The 27,805-nt window shown below is 38.5% G+C and overlaps 1 protein-coding gene across 28 annotated transcripts in view; it reads right to left on the bottom strand.

The window, feature by feature from the left end:
• The window catches only part of LOC117209320 (patronin), an 88,130-nt gene that overhangs the window by 42,996 nt on the left and 17,329 nt on the right, over positions 1-27,805 (bottom strand). Inside the window, exon 1 of one of the 28 annotated variants that reach the window (XM_033451214.1) lies at positions 22,639-23,080. The exons of the other annotated variants lie outside the window; for them this stretch is intronic. Coding sequence (XP_033307105.1) covers positions 22,639-22,746 — 108 coding nt within the window. The 5' untranslated portion in view covers positions 22,747-23,080. Of the gene's footprint in view, positions 1-22,638; positions 23,081-27,805 lie in introns of those variants that run through there. 28 annotated transcript variants of the gene reach the window in all.

Raw genomic sequence — 27,805 nt, 5'->3', positions numbered from 1 at the left:
TAATTCTTCGTAACTATAAAACACAAGCAGTTGAGGCAAAAGAAAAAGAGGCGAAAGAACGACGATTAATCAAACGTAATTAAATAATAAAAAGTGGAGCTGCAATTATCGAGAAGACTGTAAACGATGGTTACACATACCGGGTGTATGATAACATGTGGGATCCGCTTTAGGAGAGGATAGCAAGCATCGTGAAAGATTCATACGAAGATACGTCCTATCTGGCCTTGTTTCAAAGTTACAGCCATTTTTGTGCCTTGGTAATCCGCAACTGTTTACCTTCGTAAAAACATGCTCGAAATGGCTGCCCTCGATCTGTATGCAACCTTGCAATCACCGTATCAAAGAATTTCGCCATCTTTCAAAAATTCCACGTGTACGTAGAATGATACAGACCGAGGGTACTCATTTCGAGCACCTTCTGAATGAACGTAAGCAGTTGCGGATTATCGAAACACAAAAATAGCTATGGAACAATATCAGATAGAAGACACGTTCGTATGTACTTTTTCTACTGTTTTGTGTGTCTACTGTTGAAGTTGGTCCCACGTGTTGTACGTGGCCCACTGTATGTATGTGCTTCGAGATATTAATTAGAAAATATCCTTCGAGAATAAATGTATTCTCTGAGATAAATACAAGAAACTAAACTACCGGTGTCATTAAATGTTATCAGACGAAACGGATAATTATTAACATTAAAACGATACACTTTTATGTAATTTGTCGCGTCATAAATTTCACGAAAAACCTCGGCGCGTAACTTTTATATGAGATGATTGATAATTGAAATAAATAACAATTATTCCTGATGTTTTTCTTCTACTGATAATTTATTTAGCGACTATATATTTCACGTTCGTGTGAAAAGAATAATTAAGATAACAAATAGGAACGGAATATCTAATGTGAAACGTCAATTCGAAAACGTAAAACATCTCTTTTGATATACAGGCGAATGTTAATGCGGGATTGTTTCTGCTGCACTGTGTCCCCTTGACGAATTTTTTTTCTCCCGTTCAAAAGAAGGACAGGAAAGGAGAGGGGAAAAAATTGAACGAACGCGTTCAAAAGTAAACGCGACTTTGCAATTTGCATACCTGTCGTGTTGCCAAAATCGATAGCCGACCAACGAAACCAAAGGACACGGAATCCCTGACGCTGCCACGCATCGCTCCTTTTACGTATCGTACACACAACGTTATCGAGAACAGAAAAAGACAACGACGTGGGCAGCTATACAGCCACTGAATATTAAACAATTTTATTCGAACGACAACTCACCATCGCTAAGCTGACACCGTTCGAAAAAAGGCGTTGCAGAGATTCCATTGTAATTGGAATGGACTGTGCTACACGAGATAATTAAAGATTAAGAAATTAGTTCAAACGAGTTAATTAATTACTTAGTGCTATTATTATTAGCGTGCAGAAGTCTCGAACCATCTACGATAGCGAATTCATAATGTTAACTAATGATATTTTGGAGAAATATTTCCACACGATGGTACGTAGAAACAAATGGTTGGATATTTCCTTTGTAAATTTATATTTATAACGCACAGTAACGTAATAAGCTTTCTTTAACGCGCAAACGATTATAATTAAATTTATAATTAAAAGTTATAAATTCACAATTAGAAACGTAAAAACTAAAAACAGATTTAAAGTATCCAGCGCCGATAAAAATAAAAGTATGAACTGCTTTTTAGAAACGCGAGTTGCTCATCTACCGTACACGTGTCTGACTTATTAATTTTAAAAAGGTCCTTAAAATCAGCATCAGAACGAAACAGTGAAATTTTGTTCAAATGATCGTCTTATCAAGACTTTCTCTAAATTACAAGTATAGACGTTAATTTATGTAAACTTATACATACTTACAATTAATCAGAAACTAACATTATTTAGAGAGGATAATTAGTAACATAAATTTATCATTTCTCAACTTGCGAAACTCGTTCGAGTCCCGTTATTTTTCCTCTCTATAACGTACGTCCGTATACAAAGCAATACGATTTGAAAAGTCATACTTTCTACTGGTCAAATGTAGAGTAAAATAGTTGAACTGAATTCGTAATTCTTTTTTGTTACACTTTATCGCACGTGTACGTACAACAATGCCAAACGTAATTACAATTCCGCGGTAAAATAAATTCCGGATACGTAGTTTAAAAATACATTTCCGCGGATCAAAGTGAAAAATATTTGCAATGTCGGGATAACGAGTAAGTACCATTCCAGGATTCTTTCATTGCGACCTATTCGAAAGATAAACTATGTAATAAGGAAGAGAAACGGTTCGTGAAGCGCTTGTCACGCGACGTCTACCTTCACCGAACCACGAAACGCAGTTCGCTCCAGTTGTATCACTCATCCTATATCTTAAAGCGATAAATATTAACAATTTTATCTGTCATGTAACAAGCAGACACTTCAAACAATTTTTCCAGAGCTCGATCGTGTATCGAGACACTAGAAAATATCGCGTTTACCAGAAGTAAAACAATCGATAGATTTAAAAAGCAAGACATCGCTCGAGTCGAGTAACGACGAATAGCTTCAGATGTGAAGTATTATACGTGGAGTATACGGAAGTATACAGAAGAGCAGCATAGAAAGTAGTACGTTCGGTGAGTTTTATGTAAAAGAGAAAATTTCTTTGTTAAATATCGAGCAAAGAGACTTCAAATCCCTGCAAAGCTTGATAGCTGCCTAAAAAGAAGCATAAAACTACACTCAAGCGCGGAGAAAGTAGAACATGTTCTTTAAATTTTATGTAAAACAGCCATTAGCTACCTAGATAGCTTGTTTTTCAAATTAGGCGTAGTCGTGTTTTCCACGTCCATGAAAATGAAAAAAGTTTCGATTTCAAGAAATATAAGATCGTTTCGCTACTTAACATTCCACCTTTTTGCACCTGAGTGTGTTTAACCTTATTAACCAGCGTATTATTCCTTTTAGAATCGTTCCATAACTGAGTTTCGTTTCACAAAAAAGGAAAAAGAAGAAAAAATGAAATATCTCGTTTCACCTTGTCGATTATCAGTTTATTACAGTATCTAGTACTTTTGACGCGAGTACTTTTATATTTTCGTCACATACAGTACGAAATACGAGCATCGTGGTAGCTTCAGATTCAACAACACTGCGATATTCAACGGTAAGAGAATAATTCATTTTCCCGAAAAAATAAAGAGAGAAAAACTGAAATTAACTCGCTGGTCAAAAGGTTAACCCTTTGCGGTCATGTGCCAGATCAGATTCGACATTTCATTACGTCCGATTCTGTTCAGTTGCAAGAATATTCTATAAAATATATTTTCCTATGTGCTTAACTATCTCATGCGCTGCACACGTACATACATGCGGATGATAACAAGACTTAACGAGGTGCTAAAACATCGTGTCAAAGATAGAGACACGCTTATGAACGTATACAATTTATGATAATTGCGTTAAATGAGCCGGTACGTTAACGTAAATTAAATATTAAATAACTATATCGTAGACAAAATCGAAATTTTACAAAGTCGCGCACAGAAACGTCTCTATTCAATGAAAACGGACGCACGCGAACACTGACAAAAATAACATATATCTAAATAAAACACAGTTAAATTATCACCTACGTTTGAAAGTATCTTATCCAGATACTATCTCAATTATCTTTCCAAAGACGAACCGGTTGGGATAAAATGTCGAATGCTGCTCGGACCGCAAAAGGTTGATCAGCCCATCTAGCAACAATTACCTTCCTTAAAACCGCATTTGCGCCAGAAAGTTGGTCCTCCGCCCGACTCTTCACCCATTCGAAAACGAGCAAATCGCAGAATCAGATGGAGCACGCGGTACGCGACTCGACGTGAAAACGCTCCAAGCCATTCCAGAACCTCCATCACCACGGTGTTGCCGGTACACGCGACGCGCGCGAGAAACGACCAAACGATTTCTACCAAAAATTGCAGCGATCGACGGATTATCGCTCGAGATCGCCGTGCCGATCGATCGACGCACGAATGGCGAGGAGCAAAGATAAGAGAAAGAAAAAGTCTGGGCGTTAATCGGTTGCGTAACCGATCGATTTCTGAAACTGTAACGTGATTTGCAACTTTCCCGGAGGGTTCAACGTCCTTACCAAAACGAGCCTGAGTATCCAAATCATCCAGACGGAACAAGCTTGTTGCGCGCAAAAGTCTCCGGTGCTCCGGACGCAGGCGGCTCGTTACTTTTCCGGAAACGCGTGCATCTTCGTCGAGTTACCGGACGCGGAGGCGTCGCGTTTCCCTTTATGCTACGCGTTTATCGATCGGTTACACGTAACGGCGGACGAGGACGCGAGGTAGGTCGAAGAAAACGACGAAAACGGATGAAAGGGAGGAACTGGAGGCACGCGAGAAGACAGACGGCCGAAGGAGAGACCGGAGAAAGACTGGTTGAGTTCCAACGAACGAGCCAACGAACGAGCCAACGAAAGAACTTCGCACTGTTTCGTATGTGGATCGCGATACACGCACCGATGACCACGTTAACTATTTAACGTGCGGTTGTTAAGCACATTACACAACGAAGACCGAGCAACGAATAGGTAGATCGGTGGCTGGATGAGCGCGAGCAACGTCGTTCCTATGGGTGAAGAACACCTTACAGTGTGTAAATACAGGGTGCGATTGTGCGGTGTAGCTATAGGTACGGCTAGGCGCGAGGTGATTGCTCGCGTGAACATAAAGGGAGAATCTATTCGATACGGAGCTTCTCTGTTCTCTCTGGCAATTCTTCGAGGAAATCGGTTTCAAGAAATCGCTAAGTACGCGTGAACTTGACTGAGAATTGGTCGTTGTGCAACGCGTCGCGCGAGATCAATTGAATATACGGAGTGTGCGATTTTTATTTATCGTTGCAAATACATATTTCGAAAATATACCGGGTATACTGGTCTGTTTTTATGGTACAAATAATGGGATCACGGAGGTGCCAATTCAATTTTCTTATTCTTGATCAGCGTCGTATTTTATTATAAAATCTTCGCCTCGTTCGTAACGTTAATGTCGAGCCACCCTGTAGAAGAAAGTGCTGCAGGAAACTGGATACAAATGCGAATTAAGGATAGTCATAAGATAACTTTCAACCTTCCATCTGTATGTCATTTGGAGTTTTCCTGGTAAAACAATTCAATTCGTTCGTGATTTATTAATCGTTTAACACAATCTTACGATTATGCGAACAATTTTCATATATACTTGAAAGATATTCTAGAGATCGCTTAATTACAAAGCTAATTCGACATGTCAAAGCACGGGTGTAAATAAAATAATCAAATTACCACCACTGTATCGTAAACGTTTTACAGAATCGCTAATCGGAGAATACAGTTTCAATCTGGCACAGCATGCTCTGTGTCGGGGTTAACGCGAAGCAGCAGTATAACACGTGCATGAAAATTGAATAGCATTGTTCGCAAAAGGCGCATCGACCGGCTGATCAAGGCTATTTTAACTTCCTAACGAGATTAGGGATACACACCTTCCCTGTGGAATTCTGATCAAACTACCGCTTCGGTTCAACAACCTCTATAACACGCTATAAATTTGTTTGATAAATTAGCGATCAGCGTTCGGTGTCTGAGACGAGATTCGAACAAATTCGATTATCTGGATACGCGGAAGAAAATATTCATCGTTATACTTCATCGTTTCTCTAATGATTTTCGAGACACGAAAGATCGAAATACTCGGTGAAATCTGAAAATTAAGTTATAGGAAAAATATTCGAAGCAAAATGGTATTTCTCACTAACCAGGAAAGAACCACTAACATGTATTCTATTCAATTTCAAAAATATAACCGTATATGTGTCTGTTAATGAATTGAAAAGAAGGATCCTATAATCGATAGCGTCGAGACTGAAAATTACGTGTCCCTGACGTAATAAAAAAAGCTATATAAAATCAGAAGCATATCCTTCGTTAACAATAAATGAGTTAATAACATTTGCTTAATCGTAGGTATAAAACCACGATATTTTGTATTAAGTAAAAGAAATCCTACTAGTTATTAATATCGAAACAATTGTCAGATAAGCTGATATGAAAATAATTTACTTCCTATTTGCAATAATAAAAAATATATTTGAATCGAAATGTGGCCTTTCGCTGACAATAAACGAGTCGATAACGTCTTCTTAACTTCAAATATTATATTTTTCTTCAGATAAGTTACATCGCTCGGTATGTTACGTACCATAAAAGAACATAAAAATCTTTGAATCATCGCAATCGGAATGATAATACCGTTATCCCGTGCGAGATAAATCGCGTGGCACATGAAACGATGACTGGCGAACAAGGCGTATAAGTGTTGAGAATCGTATACGCCAGGCGCATAACTTGCAACGTGAGCCATGTATCGGTTCTCCAGAAGAGAATCGCGTGTGCCGATGCGTTTCACGTCCGATTAACGCGCATAAGCTGCAAAACTCGGCATCTGGCCGTCGACTTTCTACTTTCCTCTCGTCGAATTACCGGGACACTGATGGGTGGCCCACCGGTTTGGTTCCCCGCGGCACCACTTCTCGTCGAACCGGTCACGACCAAACCAATAACCGAATTGCAACGAAAGTGCTTCCAGTGATTTTCGCGTAGGATCGAGGACGAACGAAAGGTAAATATCGCTTTTCATCGTGCTCGAAAATGAAACGTGAAAGCGACTTATTGGGACAAGATCTCGTCTTGCAATATTCGGTCTTCTGCCGGTGATTGATTTCTTTGCTATATTTTAATTTCATCTTTTTTCTTTTCTTTTTTTTTTAGGACCAGGGCTCTTTACACGTAGACCAATGCACAGTATGAAATAATATCGGTATTGAGATTAATTTTGAAAATAGCAGTAGCTGTAATGCTCTTATATAAAGTTTACACAAGGACACGTAAGTACTCGTATAATTTAGGGGCATCTACGTAAGTTTAAACCGTATTCAATGAGACTTTCTTACATCGTAGCGAGGAATCGACGAATGTATTCGATTTATCTTCTTCGATGCCAGGGAAAGTTGTCTATTTTTCCTTTTGTCTTTTCCGAGAATTTTTACACATTCGTATTATTTTGATTTTAAATCTGTGTCGTATGGATCTTGTCAATCCTTTAAATACATTTTTAGTTTTAATTACGTTTGAGGAAATTATCGACGAATCTGTTTCATGATTATTTTACTATACGAACAGTTATAATTTTCTGTTTATCGTGCATCATTTTTCTACGAAATAAATATTTGTATTTGCGTGTAGGCGTTTCTCAAAAACAGGTCCATTTGTTCACATGTATTATATTGATAACGATATCGTATTTAGCTTCCCACTTGTTTTCTTATCTTTTTACTTTCGAAGGAAATTATTTATGAAAATGCACTGATATTTAAACGATTAATGAAACTACGTATCATAATTTTACTTAGGTATATCAAAGTGAAATTGCTATTCTCCATAATTTCTGCGTCAATAAACGTTGGGGAAAATTAAATGCTTTAAGTTGCCTGTTAAAATTGAATCGAACATTCAATTTTCGGAACTAATTTCAAACAAAGCCTCGATTACCACAAATTTTATCTTAAATATAATTCGTATTCCAAATAGTATAATTATGATTTAATATAATACTATATCTTCAGTATTAATAAACATGTTTCCTACAATTTAGTACTGGTATACTTTGCTATAGCATTTAAGAGTACGTTCTGAAATTCAGCGGAAGTTTGCGAATTCATTAATTAAGGACTGTTCTTTTTCGTTGATTTTTAAGAATGACTTTTAAGATAACGAATTCCAAGAGAAGGCTAAAAATCGATGTAAAAGAAGCAAAAAAGAAAGGAGCGATCGCGAACAAATGGCCGGAAATTCTAACTGATCGTATCTATGATTCTTGTTCTCCTTCTTCGTTCGATGCAATAATCGTTTCGAGTCAGCACTGTCTGACCATGGCTAGCTCTTCGTTAATTACAACGGGTTAATGACCGACGATTTCATACTCCACGGTAAGGAAGTGTGTCTTCTGGATGTCTTAATACGTCAGTAACTTCTTGGATATTCGATGTTTCGTTAAAAGCAGAGTGCGAAAGCTTTTACAAAAACTTGTGGAACAGGTGTAATAACACTTCGTTTGTGAAAATAATTGCGAGAATCCGATTAACAACTGTTCGAACAAATATAGCCTACCTATTACAACGTACTTAATTATTATTTCATACCTATTTATTCGAACATGAACATTTACATAGAATTTATCTTCTTTCGTTCTGTCGTTTTATTCGTTCATTTTCTTCAATAATAAGAATGTTCTTGGTTTTTTGGTTTCACGCAGCAATCGAGGACGCTAGAATCCCCACCGTTTTGCAACTTCAGCTGCGACGCTGCACTGCAGCAAGTGCCTCGATCGCAGCGTCTGTAGTCCGCATCCTTAACGTAACAAAGGAGAATGTTAAAAAAATGGCCATTTTTCAATCTTCTTGCGAACGAAAAATTCCGAGAAAACATTCAAGAGCGTCTCTCAAAGAACGAAACAGGTTGCTAGCGTATGCTGGCATAGCTACGATAACTTACGTTATCCGAAATGTGATGGTGAAGTTGAAAAAAATGAGAGCAAAGGAGAAAAAGCGGCAACGATCTCACTTATCTACGCGTTACACTTAATCTTCGTTTCCTTCGAATTCTGAACCAGCTACAGAATAATTTCCATCTATCTCGACATGATAATTTTTCAGAAATTCGACTGATAAATCAATGGATGTTGGAAATCCAGCAAATCTGAAGTACATTCAAATCGTTGCTACGTGAGAAGGATATTACGGTATGTTCGTACTTCGAATTTGGCCGATTCCAAACTTCAATTGACTCACCAGCAGAATCTCTAAAGAATTATTTCCTAGATGGATCGATAGCAAAGAAAGATGAAGGTTAAAGCGTAACGTCTGGGTAAGTTCGATCGTTGTCACTTTTTCTCGTCTCTGCACCCGTTTCTTTCAACTTTCCCATCACGTTCCAGACTAAATGCTAATCACGTTGCAGCTTGAGCGATGCTCTTAAACATCGTCACGAATTTTCAAGAAAACTCGAACTATCCTCGTTCGCAAGGAGATTTAAAATTGCCCACTTCTCAACACCCTCGTTTTCTCGTATCTTCAGAGGTTAAATACAAAAGTCGTAGAAAGTCTCCGAATGATTTGCTTCGTGGTTCCTTCGAAAGAAACTCGCGGCCTGTCTCGGCGTTTCGTAAAGCGCTGCGACTCTGTCAGATCATTGAGATAGTAACACTGCGCGATTTGGCAGCTTCGCGCTTCCAACAACGCAATCGCTCGCTTCTTGCGCGCGTTACATCATTAGAGATACACATAAACCTGCGGAATCGCACAGCATCGACCGAGAATGACGTAAAATCGCAAGCAGTCGCGTCGCTCGTCCGCATCGCACCTTACATGGTCAAGATCTTAGGCCTATTGGAACACAGGAACGATTTTCTCTACTTTCTATAGTCGATATATATCCCCGTCGATGAGTCAATAACCTGAATTGCATCATTGCAAAATGCAACTGCACATGGCGCGTGTGCAACCGCACTTACGATCGACCACGAACACGAGCGCTGCTCTGACTTGCTTGGTGCACGTGCGCGCACGCGTGCACGCGACACGCATCGTAATATGCATATCGCGCGTTTATACGTATACGGATCGGTCACGCTACCATGGGATAACTTCCTTTGTTGGTTAGACACGCGTTAAATTAAACAGCTACGTACTCCATTTAGAAGGTAAAACGAGGGACGATTAACGGGCAAGGAGAAACTGCGGACATCTGGCTTCCATAATTAATGAAAACGGTGAATCTGGCGTGAAGATGCGACACCAGATACCGAGGATGTCACTGAGGCGAGGCTATCTAGCGATTATCCGCTGTTGGACGACTATGGATCGAAAGCTGGAAGGGAAGCGAGCAATTCAGTAACTGGCGGAAACTCGGTGATTACGAACGTGTATTTGTAATATCTAAAACAGGCTGCTCTGTCGATCGATCAGACCGCAAAGTGGATGCTCGCGTTTTCGCCTGACATCTCTGGTTCGAGATTTGTTTCGTCGTTGATAATAACCGGTAGATGTTTTTCGATGGAATTTTTTGCAGCTTTCGAGAACTTGGTTGAAGAACGTGCGGTGCTTATCAAAACGAGGAAAAATGTCATGAACATTAGTCTGGATGTTATTAGTCTGGAAATTATTACCCACTTAGGAATGCTATGTGACAAGTAGACTGCGGACTTCTACGCGTTCTTATATCTTTATGATCGTGACCACAGGAATGGAACTTAGATTGAAGATGGTTTCATCGATTAAATAACATAATACTACTCTGCATATTTTATATACTTTATGATAATCTTATTTGTATGATGAGTGTCTGTTATTGTCAAATAAATTGGTACAGTATAAGATCCTCAACTACTGAATAAGTCGAATCTAATTGAAAACTTGTCGCTGTCAATATTGTATTATACCTTGACAATAATTCAGTAAATTATCGAAAGTGAAATCGTAGATAGTCGTCTTGGTTCACTGGCGCGACATGCTGGTTTGCACCTGTACTCGTTGCAGTACTCGTTTAGCTAAAAGGGAACATGATTTTGGCTCCGTTTTGTCTTGGTTCTGACGCGAATAGAAACCGAGAGTTCTCTCTCCCCTTGTGACCGCGTCAAGTGCTGTCTGGCAAGTCAGCTGGCACAACAGCGTACGCACAAAAACCAGTGCGTACGATGAGTCACCACGAACTTGCAGTAGCGGCGACAGGCCACGCTTTTCGACCGACGTGTTTCAAACAAGGCGAAAGCTCAGCGACGGAAATGTTTTAATTCGCGGAAGAAGCAGAACGAACGGAGGGAGAGAAAGTCGAATTTCTGCGTACCATCGTTTGCTCTCGTTCAATGCAGCTTTGTGAAACGCTTTCGTTACCGTAAACAAGGTGAGATGGTAGGAACACAGCGAAACGAATATCCAGTTATTTTCAAATTGTATAGTTTCCTACTTTCCTCCGTTTCCTTCTCTATTCGGAAAGAAAAGTTCATTCACTTGCATTTTTCTTCTATTTATTATTTTTAAACCACTTTAATTACCTTTACCGCAAAGAAACAGCGTACAGTTACTTTAAGATATTGTTTTCTGATAGTATTTTCTTAATTATATTTTTTTACCTATTTTTCGAGTTGACCCAATTTTCAGACGAGTCTCTCATTTTCTGTCACTAATTCCAACGTCAAACTAATTTCAATTTAATTTAATCAATCAGATCCAAATACAAAGTCTGTGATTCAACTAAATAAGAACTAGAAAAATCAAGGACTTTACGGAAAAATCGACAAAGGACGTAATATATTTCAAACCAATATAAATATTTTAATTTTTACGTTACGCAATAAGATATTCTAAAAACCTGCAAGTGTTTCCCCAGTTTACATTATATATTCATATGTCTGGCTAAGAATTTTAGTTTCACTGCTATCTTAATTAACGTTGATACTTTTTAGGTCGTATCGCAACTTAGTATTTAACGTGATATTAAAAAAGGTGGATCAATGAACGATCTAGTATAAATCACGTTATACGCCTTTCTCTTCTGCGACGGGAGCACGAACAGCGGGGTCTTTCCACTTTGCTGGAATATACCTATGCTGCGGTTAAAGCGATAACGATAAGCTCATGCAAATACTGTCGCCCGCAAATTGTGTCTTATTTCATTTTTGATAATGCTTCCTAGAAAGATAAGATAGGATTACTCGTAAGGCTATCGTTCAGCTTACGCACACATACGAGTACATACACTGGTACTTCTAAGAAATAAAAACACCGTGTATAATGAAACAAATCGCGTTCCCAGTTCCTTACATAATCTAAAACGTGTCACTTATTTCTATTCGGTTGGCAACTAAGTGATTGCGAATTTTGTCAATACCACCTAATGACAAAATCCGCAATCACTTAGTTGCCAACCCAATATATAATTTGTCACGTGAAAACAATTATATTCCTAATTTTCATACGTATTCTATCCGTCACAAAGGATTTGAAACTTGGGTACGGATATGCATACGTATCTCAATGATCTACTACATCAAATTTCTTAATTTTTACGCTTATTAACTCCCCTCCCTCCCAGCTACTCTATGCGTCACTATGACGCGGTTGGGTGGAGACAAGTCGTTTTACGTTTGCAAAAAATTGGATACAGGTAGGTAGTTACGTAAAACTTGTAATTTAATCGATTACCGATAAAGGAGTACCTCATCTTCCATTTTATTATTTCTTACTATTATCTAATTTTATCTTCTATTATTTTATTATATCGTATAGTTATTTTCACACAATACGAACCATTGATATATTGTTATCGTCCTTTGTATCAAATGTCGATAGAAAATACGGAAAAGGAATGCGATGAATCGATAGAAATAAGGAATCTTCGAATAATGGATATTGAGAAATACCCGGAAGCATTGAAAACATGTGGCATGAAGTAATTTTAGTAGATTCGGATAAAACATTTTAGATTAGAAACAGCTGGTCTTTTTCTAAACGAGACGTTATATAGAAGTAGTATCTGCGAATCGAATTGCACGAATTTATTTCCGCCTCGAGATGGCTAGACTCGAGTTATCTCCGATGATACACGACTCTATCACACAAACGTCATTCGTTAAATAAATCTTGCGGTAACTGGTTTGATGGGATGAGCAATAGGTTGGTTTGATATGGAAGTTGCGATATCTACTACTGATTTCGTTTGATTTATTTAAAGTTCAAATGTAAGTCGTGAATATACCATATGGAAGAAAGCAAGAAAACTTGTTTAAAAAAAGAGCAAACTTGTTTTATTTCATTTTCGCTTGTGTACATAACGTGGAACTGAAAGACACATATGTGTATATGTGAAAATATGTGTGTAACGTGTATATGTGCATATGTGTTAATATATTTGTAATGAAATAATTAATTTAAATAACGTATCAACTTGCTTCTATCACACACGGCTCATAATTATCTCATATTTTCTCGTAATTGCTTGAAAGCATGAACGTGACACCATGATTATTCAAAAGACGCTAATTACCCCGTTATTCGTCAAAATGCTAGCTTTTCGGCCAGCTTATTTTAGAAACATCATAAACGCGCGCTTTTTTCCAAACGCTTCGTACAATGTTTCATGCGAGCTAAATAATTAAGAGACTAAAAACCCGACACGAACGATAGAACTTTATATCTGCAATTCGCGATTCGACGTTTCTGTTTCCATCGTGCTAGAAACGAAACAATTTGACAGAGAGCGGTTCAGTTCGAGCTTTCACATAAAAATATAGAAATTCAAGATTATACGTATACGATGATTTAATAAAAATCGCAGGTACCTCTCAACGTGTGAATTCTAAAGACGATCCAGACAGAAACTTTACGTCTGAACAGCCTGATCAATCACAAATGCGATAAACGTCGATCCTCTCTCGGGCCTAACGAGCAAATTAATTTGCGCAATACCGGAAACACGATCACGTAATCGAAACACAAGTCGTTGCGAGCGTAGTGATCGACTGTATGTAAGATAGCCAAGCAGAGTTCGTTTTAATACGTGAAACTCGAAGGATAAGCATAGTACGGTGTTCGTACACCTACTGCGTGCACCCACGCGATCATTTGCACAAAATACGGGTAACTTGGAAAGTTGAAGGTGATCTTCTATCGTGGTAGCACTTTCATGGCGGAACCGATCGAAATGTGATCGCCATTTTGTAACAATTTATGCGAATTATAGCGAAGGGAAGGGCACGCGACGGACCTTCGTCGCGGAGAAGATGAAACAGCAAAATAAAGTCACCACTGTGAGCAATCTGTATGTTTTCTGCACGTTTTTTTTTTTTCAAGGAAAATAACAAATTACATGGGCGAGAGCGAAAGTTTACCTTGACATTTGTATTATCGTGGAAAAGCAGATAGGAGAGCAGGTTTTAGGTTTCCATTATATCGCTGTAAATATAATTGTCTAGGTGTAATTATACTTAAGTACTCAATTATATAGATAGCTCTAGAGTTAAATATCAAGCCTGTACGATTATATTGTATGATTGTATAATTTCAGCTCTTCGTTTTTCAAACCTCGTATATTTTGTTGTTTCACGTTCCTTCTACGTTTTTCCGAAAAATAATGATCTATTTCCGAAGTATTCAGAAACGACGGCAAATAATCAATCTTCGACCAGCCTCTCGTTTTTCTTAAATCGAACATTCAAAAAGTTGTTTTGTATTGCTTTAGCTGTTCTAAACGTTGCTTTACTCTAGCGTGTGAAGCAATTTGAGAAACCCATAAGACAATGGACGTTTCTTTTCATTTTAACAACAATAACATAAAGAGTAAAAGGTTCTGTAAGGGCTTGCTTCTTTTGGAACACGTACCTACACCGCTAGAACAAGCCAGAACAATAATTTGAGGACCAGGACTCGAACAGAAGGGTGACTATACCCTCTTGAGACTGCAAGTTGTTCCAGACTTGCCTGTTTGAGACAATTACTTGGACCCTGAGAACAAGCTAGAACAAAGATTCGAAGATCAGCAGACAAATATAAGAGTAACTCTACTCTCGCTTCGACGACTTCCAAGTTGATAAAAAGTCGTCAACGCAAGAGCAAAGTCGCCTCTGTATTCGTGTCCCGATCTTCAAACTGTTTTAGAAACGTAAGCACTTGCTCCAAAAGAAAAACCTCTCGCCATCGTTGTTAAAATGAAGAGAAACGCCCATCGCTTTATCGAGTCGGTTCTTTTTAAAAATTATCTCCTAAGCCAGATACGATATCGAAATAATACTTTAGAACAATGTTTAGAACGACCAGAATCAATCCTGAACAACCTTTAAATATTCGATCTTCGAAAGGTACTTCTGGGAAGCTGGTCGAAAATTCACATCTTGTGATTCTTTCTGAAATCTTCTCGGATAAATCACTATTTCTTTGGAACAACGTCGAACAGCCTGGATTAAGAAGAAAAGATACGAGATGTAAAATACCGGTGACTAACTTTAGTTTTAAATCCTTTTTTAAGAAATTAAACGTCTTTTACATGAGCGTAGAATTCGTTGTTAAGTCCAATTCCATTGTCTTTTCTTGTTCCCTCAGCTACGCGAATACTCCTTTGCAACGTACGAAACAGAAGAGGAAAAAGAAGGTTTTAGAATGTAGTTGTACCAATTTGCTTTCACCGATCCTGCAAATGTTCGTCGCTTCTGTACGAGGCGATGACGGGGTGACGATTCGAAGAGAACTCGAGAAATTCGAGTAAATGTTGGCGAAACTGCTAGAAAGAGCACTGTGTCAGAAAAGAAGCACTCGAACGAACCGACGCACAACGATACGACTTTTCAGAATTTATTTCAAAGCACCCACTCTGATATCTCAGCTAGATCGTTAAAGAAGCCGTTTCAGGCATAGAATCATTATATAGTATGCACGCTGAAAGGCACGGAAGAGCCAATTCGAAATTCCTCCATCCTATGAATTTTGCCGCCTCGACCGTCTTTTACTACTCTTCTCGCTTCTCGTCCAACGTTTGCTCCATGATTCCTTCATTTTTTTTTACAAATTGTACAATCCTAATTTCAATAAATTGCGCGGAAGTCGTCGGGAAGAACTGAAAGAACTGAACAAAAGATCGCCGAACACAGAAAGAAACTGGGTCACGCGAGTAAGAAACAAAGTACGATGCTGTAAATTCGATAACAGTCAGGAAACGATAGAGTACAGAAGAAAACTCAAGGGAAAATACTGAGAGAAAAACTAGTCGGGGAGGATAACAATAGAATACAAGGATCCATAGAGTGAAACATTGAGAGGTATCAGAGATATGGAAATGTTTGAAAGCGCCGAGTATTTCAAGATGAACACTCGTCAATCGACTAAACGGATAATATGAGAATTAATCGTGGCAAGAAACTTAGCACAGGCAACAGAAACCGGGATAAGAAACAAAACAGAAAAAAAGCCTGTCACGCCGGATGTGTAATAGGAACGACGTATTAAGCAAATGCTCCATGTACGAGCGAATTAGGTCAACATACAAAAAAACAGCGAGTGGGCAGAAACAGCAAGAACAAATACAGAGAGATAAATAAGAGAACTAACGAACTTTATGGAAGGAAGCAAGAAAATAAGGGCACTGTGCCTGGAGGAGCAAGTCCACATGCGATAACGTCCCAAAGAAACCTCAAGAAAACCTCAAGGAAACCTCAATCCTCAAAGAAACCGAATACCAGTAATAATAGGTATAAAATAGTAAACATAAAGCGAGCTGTGATAAAGAGATATATTATAAGGTATTTTGTTGGCAACTAAATGATTGCGGATTTCGTCATTAGGCGATATTCACAAAATTCGCAATCACTTAGTTGCCAACCCAATATTATAGTGTGATAGATAACGAATAGACCGCGGATTTTCGGGCAAACCCATACTGTTGAGAATATTGAATTTAGAATATTTCATTGAGAAAATAAAACCTCGGTAGGAAAAGTGTTTCGCTTATGAAGTATTATATAGAGAGCATTACACTTTGAGTACGTTACATATATTTCCGTATTATGTGCATTCTGTGCAATTTTGCGGTTTCACACTTCCTATAAACGCATAAAAATCCGCAGTCTAATAATGAGTCAAAGCAAAGCTGGAATATATTATAATATAAGATAGTAGGGTAAGACTTACAATTATTTGATAAGCTAAATAGATTAAGTGAAATAACTGCAACATAAAGGTAAAAGAAAGCCAAGCAACCGTGCGCTTACGTAAACAAAGATTGTAGCAGGCTACGAGCCTCGTTAGAATAAACAATATACAATACGATACGAATTTGAATAAATTCGAAAGCACTTGAAATTCCAAAGATATTCGTCGTAATAACTTTCCGCGTTCAGGCATAATTCTTTTCGTAAATTTTAATGTCTTAATTGTAATAAGTGCAAGTATCCAAAAAAAAAACCTGGAAGAAAGCTATTAAATAATCCTTCAGACTGAAATGCAATCTTACTTTCTAGAAATTCTAATTTGAATAAATTTCGCGATATCTAAGATTCTAATAAGACTTTCTTAAAAAAAAAAACCTAGCGAAACTCTGCAGTAAATTATCCGTAAGGAGACCAGATATGTTGTCACGGATGAATAAAAAGTGCTGGAAAGCGTTGATCAGCGTTACCAAACAAGGAAGCGGCTGGTTCTCACATTTCGATCCGCCTACAAGGATCACAAAGGTCTCACGGTGAGACTGAACAAGAATTCTCGAACGTTTAATTCTTTTAATTTCGCGAAACGATGATTTCTTCGTAAAAAAGACGAAAAAAAATACCCAGCATCTATTTTCATTGCTTCTGTTTACAGGATTTTTTCACCGAGATAACGAAAATTACCGCGAACAAGCTTAGAAGCGGAAGCGCCTGCTGATCGATATATAGAACGAAGTTGTTTATTTTTAACAGCAGCTCGAGCAACGTGAAAACTTATCAAACACTGAGAAAGTTTAAAAATATTTAGTATACCGTAAGTCGAACGAATTTAACAATTTTAATCAGTCTCTATCTTCTTATTGGGAAATATCTTCCTCGATATGTTCGAAGAACATAAAGAAACGCCCATATAACTCTAAATAGCGATACGTACGTATCTATCACTTAAAGAAAAGTAAGAAAATACACGTTATCAGAGTTTCCAGCAAGCAGACACGACGCCAGAGACGAAAAGAATTCTTTGTAAGCTTCTTCGTAAATCTCGTGATTCACGAATATTTAATTAGCATTTCACCGAGTGATAAACAATTCCAACCATTTCAAACGTCACATTCGTAGTAATAATAAAGTAATAATAAAGGGTTAACGTAAAGTTAAAAGAAAGATTATATGTAAAATAATACTTTAAGCAAATGTCTCTCATTTGAAACACTTAACGACTACGACCAGGATTTGCTATAATTATATCTACTTTTATTCTGAAACTTCTCGCAACTTTTAATTCTGTAACGTTCTAAAACATATGCTATAATTCTTTATAAAAGACTACTCTTTCGAGATATTGGAATAAGTGGTGCACGGTTTAGTCGCTGCAGCTCGAAAGCTTACCAAAAGGGCATCGCTGTCTTCCACATTCCGTAGCCAGATCCTTTGAACAAAGTCTTTGTTCTTCGGTAACGCGACGTCGTCGCGTCGCTTGCCATTGGGAAAACTATCTCACGCACCCTCTAAACAGTCGTATCATCGCCAACACCTCATAGCACTCAGAGCACGGCGACTTCGAGTCGCCGGCTATCGACTTTCCAAACATTCACTCAAGCACCCTACCGGGGTTTTTATCGAGCCCTCGGCCCAGTTATAAATTACGGTAAAGTTAAATAGCAACGGCCGTACGTACAGGATGCGACCAAATAACATGTACAGGCCGAGGTGATCCCTTATGAAAAAATAAGAACGAAATATGGAATACAATTTTTTAATTTGAGGTTTAGCTTTCGATAAAATCGAGTTTGGAAATTTACCAAATATACTTGAACATGCCACATGTTATTCGGTGACACCCTGTATGTGTCAATCGAATTTTTCGTGCATGAGACTTATAATCCATCAACCGAATGAAGATTGAAGACAAACGATTCCTTATAAATTGATTGGTTTTTACAAAATTTCACTATATTAATGGTATTGTTTCAATACTAATAGCTATCACTAATAAGTTAGTTACAACTTCTACGAAATTGTTATTAGAAGGTTCTATATTACTTTATTTCGATAAAAGGCAACATCGAAGAAAAATATGCGTATTGATGGAGCAGTGAAACGCTGAACTGCGAAAGGTATAGTGTTGCTACTATTTTCAGGCGTAGTGTATTCGTGCGATATTACTTTTACCTCGGGCTACCTGGCCCATTTTCTAAAAACGAATTTACAGTATATCACACAGCGAATAAAACGAAGAACGGAAATGGAAACGGAATGCACAATATAAAACAAAACGCGTTGAAGTCGGAAAAGTTGGCGAATGTATATAATCTGGGCGCATGATCTTGATATTTCTAACAATGAAGAAAAGCGTAATAATGGTTACCACGTTTAATTACGGGAGGGTTAACTCGATAAAGAGAAAAAAGAAGAAGTAAAATAATAAGAGGTATTTTAAGAATTCATCCTATCATCATTTATCTCTGCATCCGTCGTTCAACGTTCTAATTAACCTTACAAGACGTTCATTTAAATTCTTCGCAGTTACTATGAATATCATGCTCCGTTATACAATCGTAAAAGTTTCCATGTTTTTCTCTCTCTCTCTCTTTCTGAAAAGCTTCTCGACGACAAATTCGCTGTATCTACGTCGTTGACCACACCTCGTCGATCGATTTTAAATATATTTTTTTCTTCATAGACATACACGTATGATGAAGAAAAATTTCTAATTTTTAAAAACGGTGAAACTTCAACAAAGGAAATCGATTAATTTCTATTAGAGCTTGATCTTGCCGTTATTAATACGCGCTAGAATCATTTCTCAATTAATACAATCGATAAAATCCATCGATCGTAAAATCGAAAGGGAAAAACGCAACTTTCGAAAGCCTTTTTTTCCATCTAACACCTGATCAAAAACTCATTAATACGAAATTATTGCGTCGATCGATCACCACCCACGTTCGTTAAACCGGTCATTGTTGAAGTAACGAGAGATTAGAGTGTCTAGTCTACACATTGATGGGCGACAACGCGGCCAGGGAGACGGCGGCGCGACGTTACGCCCAGAGAACTTTATTTATCAAACCATTGCGATTTCTTGTAACATCCTGACTGGTTTGCAAAAGTAGATACCCCGAACGTCATTCCGAACCTACGCGTTCACCATATCAATCCACGCAGAACCGAAAGGAAGTGCGAGATGCACGCAGACACGCGAAGCGTACGACTACACTAGCTCTTGTATGTTGAATACGTGATCACCCTGTTAATTAGTTGTGCAACGAGTCGACAACACCCAGAACATTGAAAATCTTTCGAAGCGTATAGAAAATTACACCGTGGCGATCTATGGGAACGCTTTAAAAGCGCCAGCTTACATGCGGTTCGTTTTCTCGAGAATACAGAATGGACAAGCAACGCAAAGTGCCATTTTACGTTTACAACCGAAGGGCTCACACGCGACGAAGGCAAAACTCCTGTCAGATTTCCTCGATTTATCGGATGAAACAATCTGGTAATCAGAGGCGAAGCGAAATACGACGAAATCGGTAAGGAAATAAAACTTGTCTGGTTTTACAAGAATAATTACAAGCATAAAATTTGTTCACTTGTTTCTCGCCATTGTTAAACGAGCAGATTCGTTCTTGTGCTTCTGTCAGCGAAATACTCATTTTATTGGACTTTGGCAATGGTAGCATTCTTAGACGTTGCTTCGCCGTATACCGAATCTTCAGTCTTCTCGACTGAATGTGGATAATAACTTGCACACCTCTATCAGAATTCCAGTAAATTGTCCTTTCTTTTTCCCTATATAAAATATCTCCCTTGCTGAGAAACCGGCGAGGATCCTTTGTTACCTTCGAGTAAAACCAACCTTAAAGAAGCAAAAAGTCTCGTTTGCCCTAACGCTGGTAGCAGAACATAAATCGACAATGCCGCATCGCTAAAAATGACACCATTCACGATCATTACTGTTCAGACACCGTGACCATTTCACGGTTTGAGAGCGAAATCTTGTCCTTGACACTATTGTCCTTCGTCACTGCGGTCATACGACGAGCAGTTCTAGTAAACAAGTGAGAATAACGAAATTACGTACATTGCATCCGAAATATGTTCCTTAGCTCGAAACACGTCACGTACTAGTATTAACACGCGGTTGCAATCTCGCTCATAAATCTAATTATGGTAGCTTGTGACCTCGAACAGTACATTGAACTAGAAACTCTTGCTACGAAGAGTTATTAAGATTATTGGAGTGTAATTTATCTTAATTCTATCGAAGCACACTTTATATTATTTATTAGAGCAATTTTACACTGTAATATTCATTAGTTAACAGATAAGAACAAATTGCTGTGTGTAAAGTGTGACATGTAAGGTTCTCTAGAGTATCGAAGAAATTGAAATAATAAAATTCGGTATCGGAGATGGAATGTCCGTGTAACAAAAATTCATACGTTCGTATCATTATCATTTGAAAATGTCTAAAAATGAAAAATGCTATTCAACAGTGATAACGTTATACAAAGATAACATTGCTACTATCGAAGAAATTGAAATAATAAAATTCGATATCGGAGATGGAATGTCCGTGTAACAAAAATTAATACGTTCGTATCATTGTAATTTCCAAATGTCTAAAAATGACAAATGCTATTCAACAACGATAACATCGTTGCAACAAACAAATTGAATAATGGATGTAGATTAACGTGTTTGCAATTCATGAATCACGTAGTAGCGAAGAAAATTAACAAAACTTTTCGAGTGAATCTTTCACAACTTCGTCAATACGTTACTTTAACGTTCAATTTTATACCGAACGAAAAACACAATTGCAAAAGCATATATTTTTACGATCTCGAATTTAAAAGCACTTATTTTTACGATCTCGATCTACGAGCTGACTTTTTCCACGCGTAAACTACTGCGTTTCCCGGCGCGACGACTGCCAATGAATCACGGAAACATCGTAGTAGTTGCAGATTTCTTTCATCGATCAACGATAAACGTCGACCGTGTAACGGATATACATTTAACCGATAACCTGTGCAACCGAAGTTGCTTCGGCGAACAACTACCAGATACAACCGATATCGCGAAATTTCCTTCGAAACTATCTCGTATCGCAATCGTTATTAATTTTCTACGCGGCCTAGTTTTCTCTTAAATCGAGCAAGTAACACTAGACAACGTGCATAAATAAACGCGTTAAATATACGCCGTTAGTTTAGTCAACAATCTTGCAAATTAATGGCGAAGATTTCGAACCGTGTTCGTTATATTAAACCTGATTTCGATATCCTGCTCGCGTTTAATTTATTTCTATACACCAGTTATATCGTGCAGATAAAATCATTGACGAAAGATACCGCTTTACAGGAAACGTATAGGGTGGTCTGAAAGAAAGGCTGAATAATTCCATGTAAAATCAAAATCATCGTAGATAAAAGGTTTGCTAGAAACGTACGTCCTACTTTTGATACTTTTTAAACGCGAGTTTAATTTGCAGCGATTCTCCTGTCCAACTGTGAAGCGGTAATCCTCGAGCGATCAATTTCAGGCAAACTTTTATAATTTGCTTAATATCATGCTCCACCTAAAGGCTTCGTCTCATCTCCAACTCAACGTCATAAAACCTACGTAGCTACGTACTTTATACTTTCACGTTGCAGTCACGGTCAAAAATTTCAAAAATTTCGCGTTCGGACGTTGCAAAGCGAAGTTAGAAGATAAGTTTTCCGCAAGATCGTTCGATAAGAAACACTATCGAAGAAGGGAAGGGAAGATTAATAACCGCTGTAATCCGGTAGTCTACATTGTGTCTAGCGTGATACTATAGATAGAGAATCTCGTAACTTACGTAAATGGTGGTTACGGTCGCGTTTCTAACCATATCTCTGACGTCGTCTATTTCCCGTCTAGATGTTCCAGGCGTCGTGGTGGGCGCCAGCATCACTTCGCTAGCCATCCTAGAAACTGTTGTTTGTTTCGAGAACGTCACCGGCAATGCCACTGTGCACAGTACGACATCGACACTTTCCAAAAACTCATCGAACCACGGCGATGATTTACGAACGTTGCTTACGAAATCACTAAATTCCGACACTTTCAACCTCGAATTATTTAAAAACCCGCCGTTCCATAGTGAACCGCGATTTTTCCTTCTTTCACGTAGAAAATCATCAATTGCACGTAAACTATTAATTACACGTACAAAACGATATTACCAGTTTCTTGTCTCTTCGTGAAATATCTCCAAAAATATAATTTCTATTTAATAAATTTTCCATCGTGCATACATTTTTAATCAATTTTACACGCAGCAATTCCTTTTATCTTCATATCGAACTCGAGCAGCGAAAATTAGAAAACCATCAAAATTCCACAGACGACAGTGCTAAGTACTCTTTCGTATTCTGACTATTTCTGAATTTACATCGTAACAAGGAAGTTCGTGTGGAAGGTCATCGGGGATCGAACACGATAGCGTAGAAAAGATTTATATAAAATATTGGTCTGTAGAGATTCGTACTCGTAATTTCCGTCGTAACAAAGTCGAGTGCATTCCTGCGATATAATATCGGAGTGAATCAAATTTCACGTGGCAAGGAGCCAGAGACTGATCTTAACGCAGTCGTCGCTGCAAAACTGATTCAACCGTGGCGTCGCATAAAAGAACGATACCCGTTTGGTACATTGTCATTCCTTCCCGCGTATATCTAGCACCGCTGCTATCCATGATTTACATTACAAAATACGGCGAAGAAACGGGCACGAGGGAAGCAAACACAGACAAAAATATAAAGATACTATCGATCCTGAAGCTTCTCTGAACGTGTCCTTTTTCCACTATATCGACCATACAGAAATCTGCTTGGTCAATTGCGCGAGATTGCGCGATCTTCGAATAGTCACGAGAATTGAATAAAAACCGAAACCGAACACTGGCACAGTTATAATAGAATCACTTTCGATCCATCAGCTTCTCTGAATATCCTCGGTTCGATTACGCAAGATTCTCCTTTATCGACCGCACATTTTAGTAATCTTCGATGACGTAAAAAATGATGTAAAAAAAAGCGAACTTGGAACTTTTAACGAAGCCACGTTAAACTCTACGTAAACGTCAATCGTTATTAAAATCAGACTTCCATTATAATTTTCCAACAAGCCGATAATTTCAAGCGTTGTACACACGATCCTGATGAACTGTGTCTATTTTCCCTGGGAAATCGTTAAATGTCCGTGGGGAAATCGACGGGCCGTTAATCAGCGTGGCGCGCCGAGCTGCTAGAGAACGGAACTGACCGCGAATACCAGAAGTGTTCCGAGTTTGGAGCGAGACTAGAGGCGAAACGTGGCTTCATTCTCTTTCTCGGTGTATGCCAGGCAAGAGAGGAGCGAAAGAGAGCTCGTGTATGTGTGTGTTTGTGTGTGTGCGCGCGCGTGTGGAGAGGACTCTATGGTGGTGGCTGCGTGAGTCAGCTGGCGTGCTCCTCTAGGCCTCGTGCACTCGCACGAATATCGTTAGGTCTGTGACGCTGGAAACCGGAGGGGGAAGGCGAATCATTGTGATTCACATATGTAGTAAGTCGATTGGCGGTAGGTTGCAGAAGAAGGCGTCTTTTCACAAGGGACGTGACTGGACGAGATGCTCTTCCTTTCGTACCAGTACCGCAGCAGAGTATAGCGAAGGACGCCAGGAAACGAGAAAATCGTTCTTAATCGAGAGACCGTAAATTACGGCCCGTAATGAACCGCGAGGGCAGCGGTTCGAGGAAAACTGCTGCGAACGAGTCTACCCTGAACAGACGATGAGAAATTTCTTCGCTCGATCGTATCGGGTAGAGTCGAAAGTGCGTAGATGTTAATTTTCCGTTTGCTTTTGTCGATGTCGAATCGTGAGAGAAAGCGGTACGATAAGATTGATTCTCAGTGGAATTTGTTTGACAGGTTGTTGCAGGGAAATTTAGGACGTAGGCGTTGTCCGGACTGCAGATTTTTCGTGCGTTTTTAAATGTGACGAGATACGCGACGTATGAAGATACGGAATTATACAGAAAGGAAATCATTTTTATGCATTTTCGGTGATTTACTTCGCCATGAAATAAAAGATAATACACCGCATAATAATTCTGTTCGTCTGTTGTATAATATTAACGTCATACATTTATAATATGCAAAAGTACATCGCATGCAAGCGCGCGCGCGTTATATGTACATGAAGCTTGTAACACACATATGTAGAAGTACGTGATCTCGCTAAAAACCAAAATGGATAGACTTTAAAATTTCTGTAACTAACGTAAAGAAAGGAATTTCATTCCATCATCGGAACAGGATTTTTCCTTGAAGGGGAAACGAGCATCCTCTCTTTAATAGCATAGCATGATATAAACGAGTATGAACACCGTATAGCTTTCAGTTAATAGAAATACATTTGTTATTCCCCCCCTTTGCAAATCCATCGTTCCTTAAATAGTCGATAGAAATATACTTCCCAGCGGGAATCAAAGTTAGCAGAAAATAAGTGTTGCTTGCTGCGATTAGTTATACCTGTAGCTACCTGAGTAACTCTGTATGCACTGCAATTAGTTATTCTGTTACCGAGAAACTCCGCAACCACTGTAATTAACTATTTCTCTGTCGAAATTCGGAAAACTTTGTAGCTGTGTTACCGGAAACCTACTCGTTTAATACTCCCAAAATACATGAAATTAAAAGCAACGTTACTTTGTGACGTTGCACGCTGCTGAACGATGACTTTTCTCAACATCGTTAAACTGAAATTTCGCATCACGTTCGCCAATATGTTCTTCGAATAAAAATGCGAGGTAAAAACGCCACGATCTTACAACGTAATACAAACAAACAATATAAAAATGATTTTGCACAAATTCGCCGAATTAAGAAATGCAACAACACTCGACAGCAAACTTTCCAACGGTTTCTGTCCCGTGCCCTGCTACACAAAGACTCTGTCCTTCGCAAGAGACGATCGCCAGATGTCGAAAATGTTAATAGCATATTTGCAATTAGCCTAAGGATCCGTTATAAATCTTAGAATTCTCTAGCTAAGGTTCTTCAAACGAACAAATAGTCTTTGTCTTCGTATTCCCTAAATGCTAGCAACTTTCTCTCGAAGACGGTTAGCATCTTTCCTCAACCATCAACTTAGAGATTAACCAATTCACAACGACTTCCATTTCCCTCATTTTCCTAACGAAAGCTTTCACAGGCATTCGACAAAGTATGGTATGAAGGGCTACTATACAAACTTAAAAAAATCCTACCACACCCCTACTACTCCATCCTAAAATCCTACCTAACCAATAGGCAATTCATGGTTAAATGCTTAGACACCATTTCTGCAACATTCCCAATAGAATCTGGCATACCCCAAGGTAGTGTCCTCGGACCCCTACTGTTCTCCATCTACACTGCCGACTTACCTATATCAAACGAGATAACAATAGCAACATTTGCTGACGACACAGCGTTATTAGCAACCAACGCAGACCCGGTAATTGCCTCATCCACTCTCCAGCGATGTCTCGACTCCATGGAAAAGTGGTTTCATGAATGGGGCTTCAAAATTAACGAAAAAAAATCCTCACATGTAACCTTCACGCTCCGAAAACAAACCTACCCCCACATCACCATTAACAACACAATAATTCCTAGCAAGGACTCAGTCAGATATCTGGCCATGACCCTGGACAGGAGGCTAACTTGGAAAAAACATATCTCAGATAAAACGAAGCAACTAAAGGACAAACTAAAAAAATTCTATTGGCTCACGGGCCGACGCTCCAAACTAAACATACAGAATAAAATTACCCTCTACAAGACCGTAATAAAACCTGTCTGGACCTACAGAATCCAACTATGGGGAACAGCAAGCAACTCCAACATTGAAATACTTCAACGTTTTCAATCGAAAACGCTAAGATCCCTAATTGATACACCTTGGTATGTTACCAACGAAACAATACACCGCGAACTCAAGATACCCACAGTCAAAGAGGAAATAGCAAAATATAGCGACAGATATAGCAAAAGAGTCAACAAACACCGAAACCCCCTAATCACTGGACTACTTGATACGACGGACCAGATCCGCAGGCTGAAGAGACACTACCCGCTAGACCTAAACGATAGATTCAACTAGTTATTTAAATTAAGTAACATTTACTTATTTACAATACCTACGTACAAATTATACTTATCTATAATAAGTGTCAACTTATTATAAATAATAAGCCATGTTACTGCGCCACGCCAGAAAAATTACTGAAAATTCTCAACGCGAGAATTGATTGTAATTTTAATAAATATTAAAAAAAAAAAAAAAAAAAACGAAGGCTTTCCTCGAAGAATCCGATGATCTTGTATTCTTAGACACACCTCGTTATAATTTTCCTCTGCAGTATTCTCGTGACGGAAAGTCAGTTGGTAGTTAACTAGAATTCCTTGACGCATCTTGAGCAATCATCATCCGAACTTGTATCGCGCACTCTTCTGAACGCTATCGTAACGCATCGTCTAGAAATCGAGTTGTAACCGCGAAGTACGAACCGCTAAGTATAATCGTGAGCTCTACGTAAAGTGTACATCGAGAGTATTGTTAATAAATATACTTATATATAAATTATACTTTAGTCTTTCTTCAGCACCTATCACGACCTATCCACCTCAGAAATATACGTTGTATATTTTTCCTACAAAGGTTTAATAACGTTTTTGTGCTACGACTCTCAACTTCGTGCTATACACAGCGAAGAATTCTTTTGTGAAACGTACTAAACATTATAATAATAATAAAGTTACTTTCACACGAAGTTTAAACAGACAGTAGAGTTTGTAAACCACGCTATACTCCATGCTTCTATGTTTCTTTGCGATTGGAAACTTCTGGAAGCTATTTTAACTTTTCGCAAACTTCTACTGGCAAAAGAATGTGTGTATGAAAAAGCATGGTGATCTCGTTTTTTGGAGAAGCTTACTACACGAGAATATTACAGAAT

Source organism: Bombus bifarius, unplaced genomic scaffold (genome assembly GCF_011952205.1).
Source record: "Bombus bifarius isolate JDL3187 unplaced genomic scaffold, Bbif_JDL3187 scf7180000008169, whole genome shotgun sequence".
Classification (NCBI taxonomy): domain Eukaryota; kingdom Metazoa; phylum Arthropoda; class Insecta; order Hymenoptera; family Apidae; genus Bombus; species Bombus bifarius.
The sequence above is the reverse complement of the archived record's forward strand: the minus strand, read 5'-3'. Positions and strand labels throughout refer to the sequence as shown.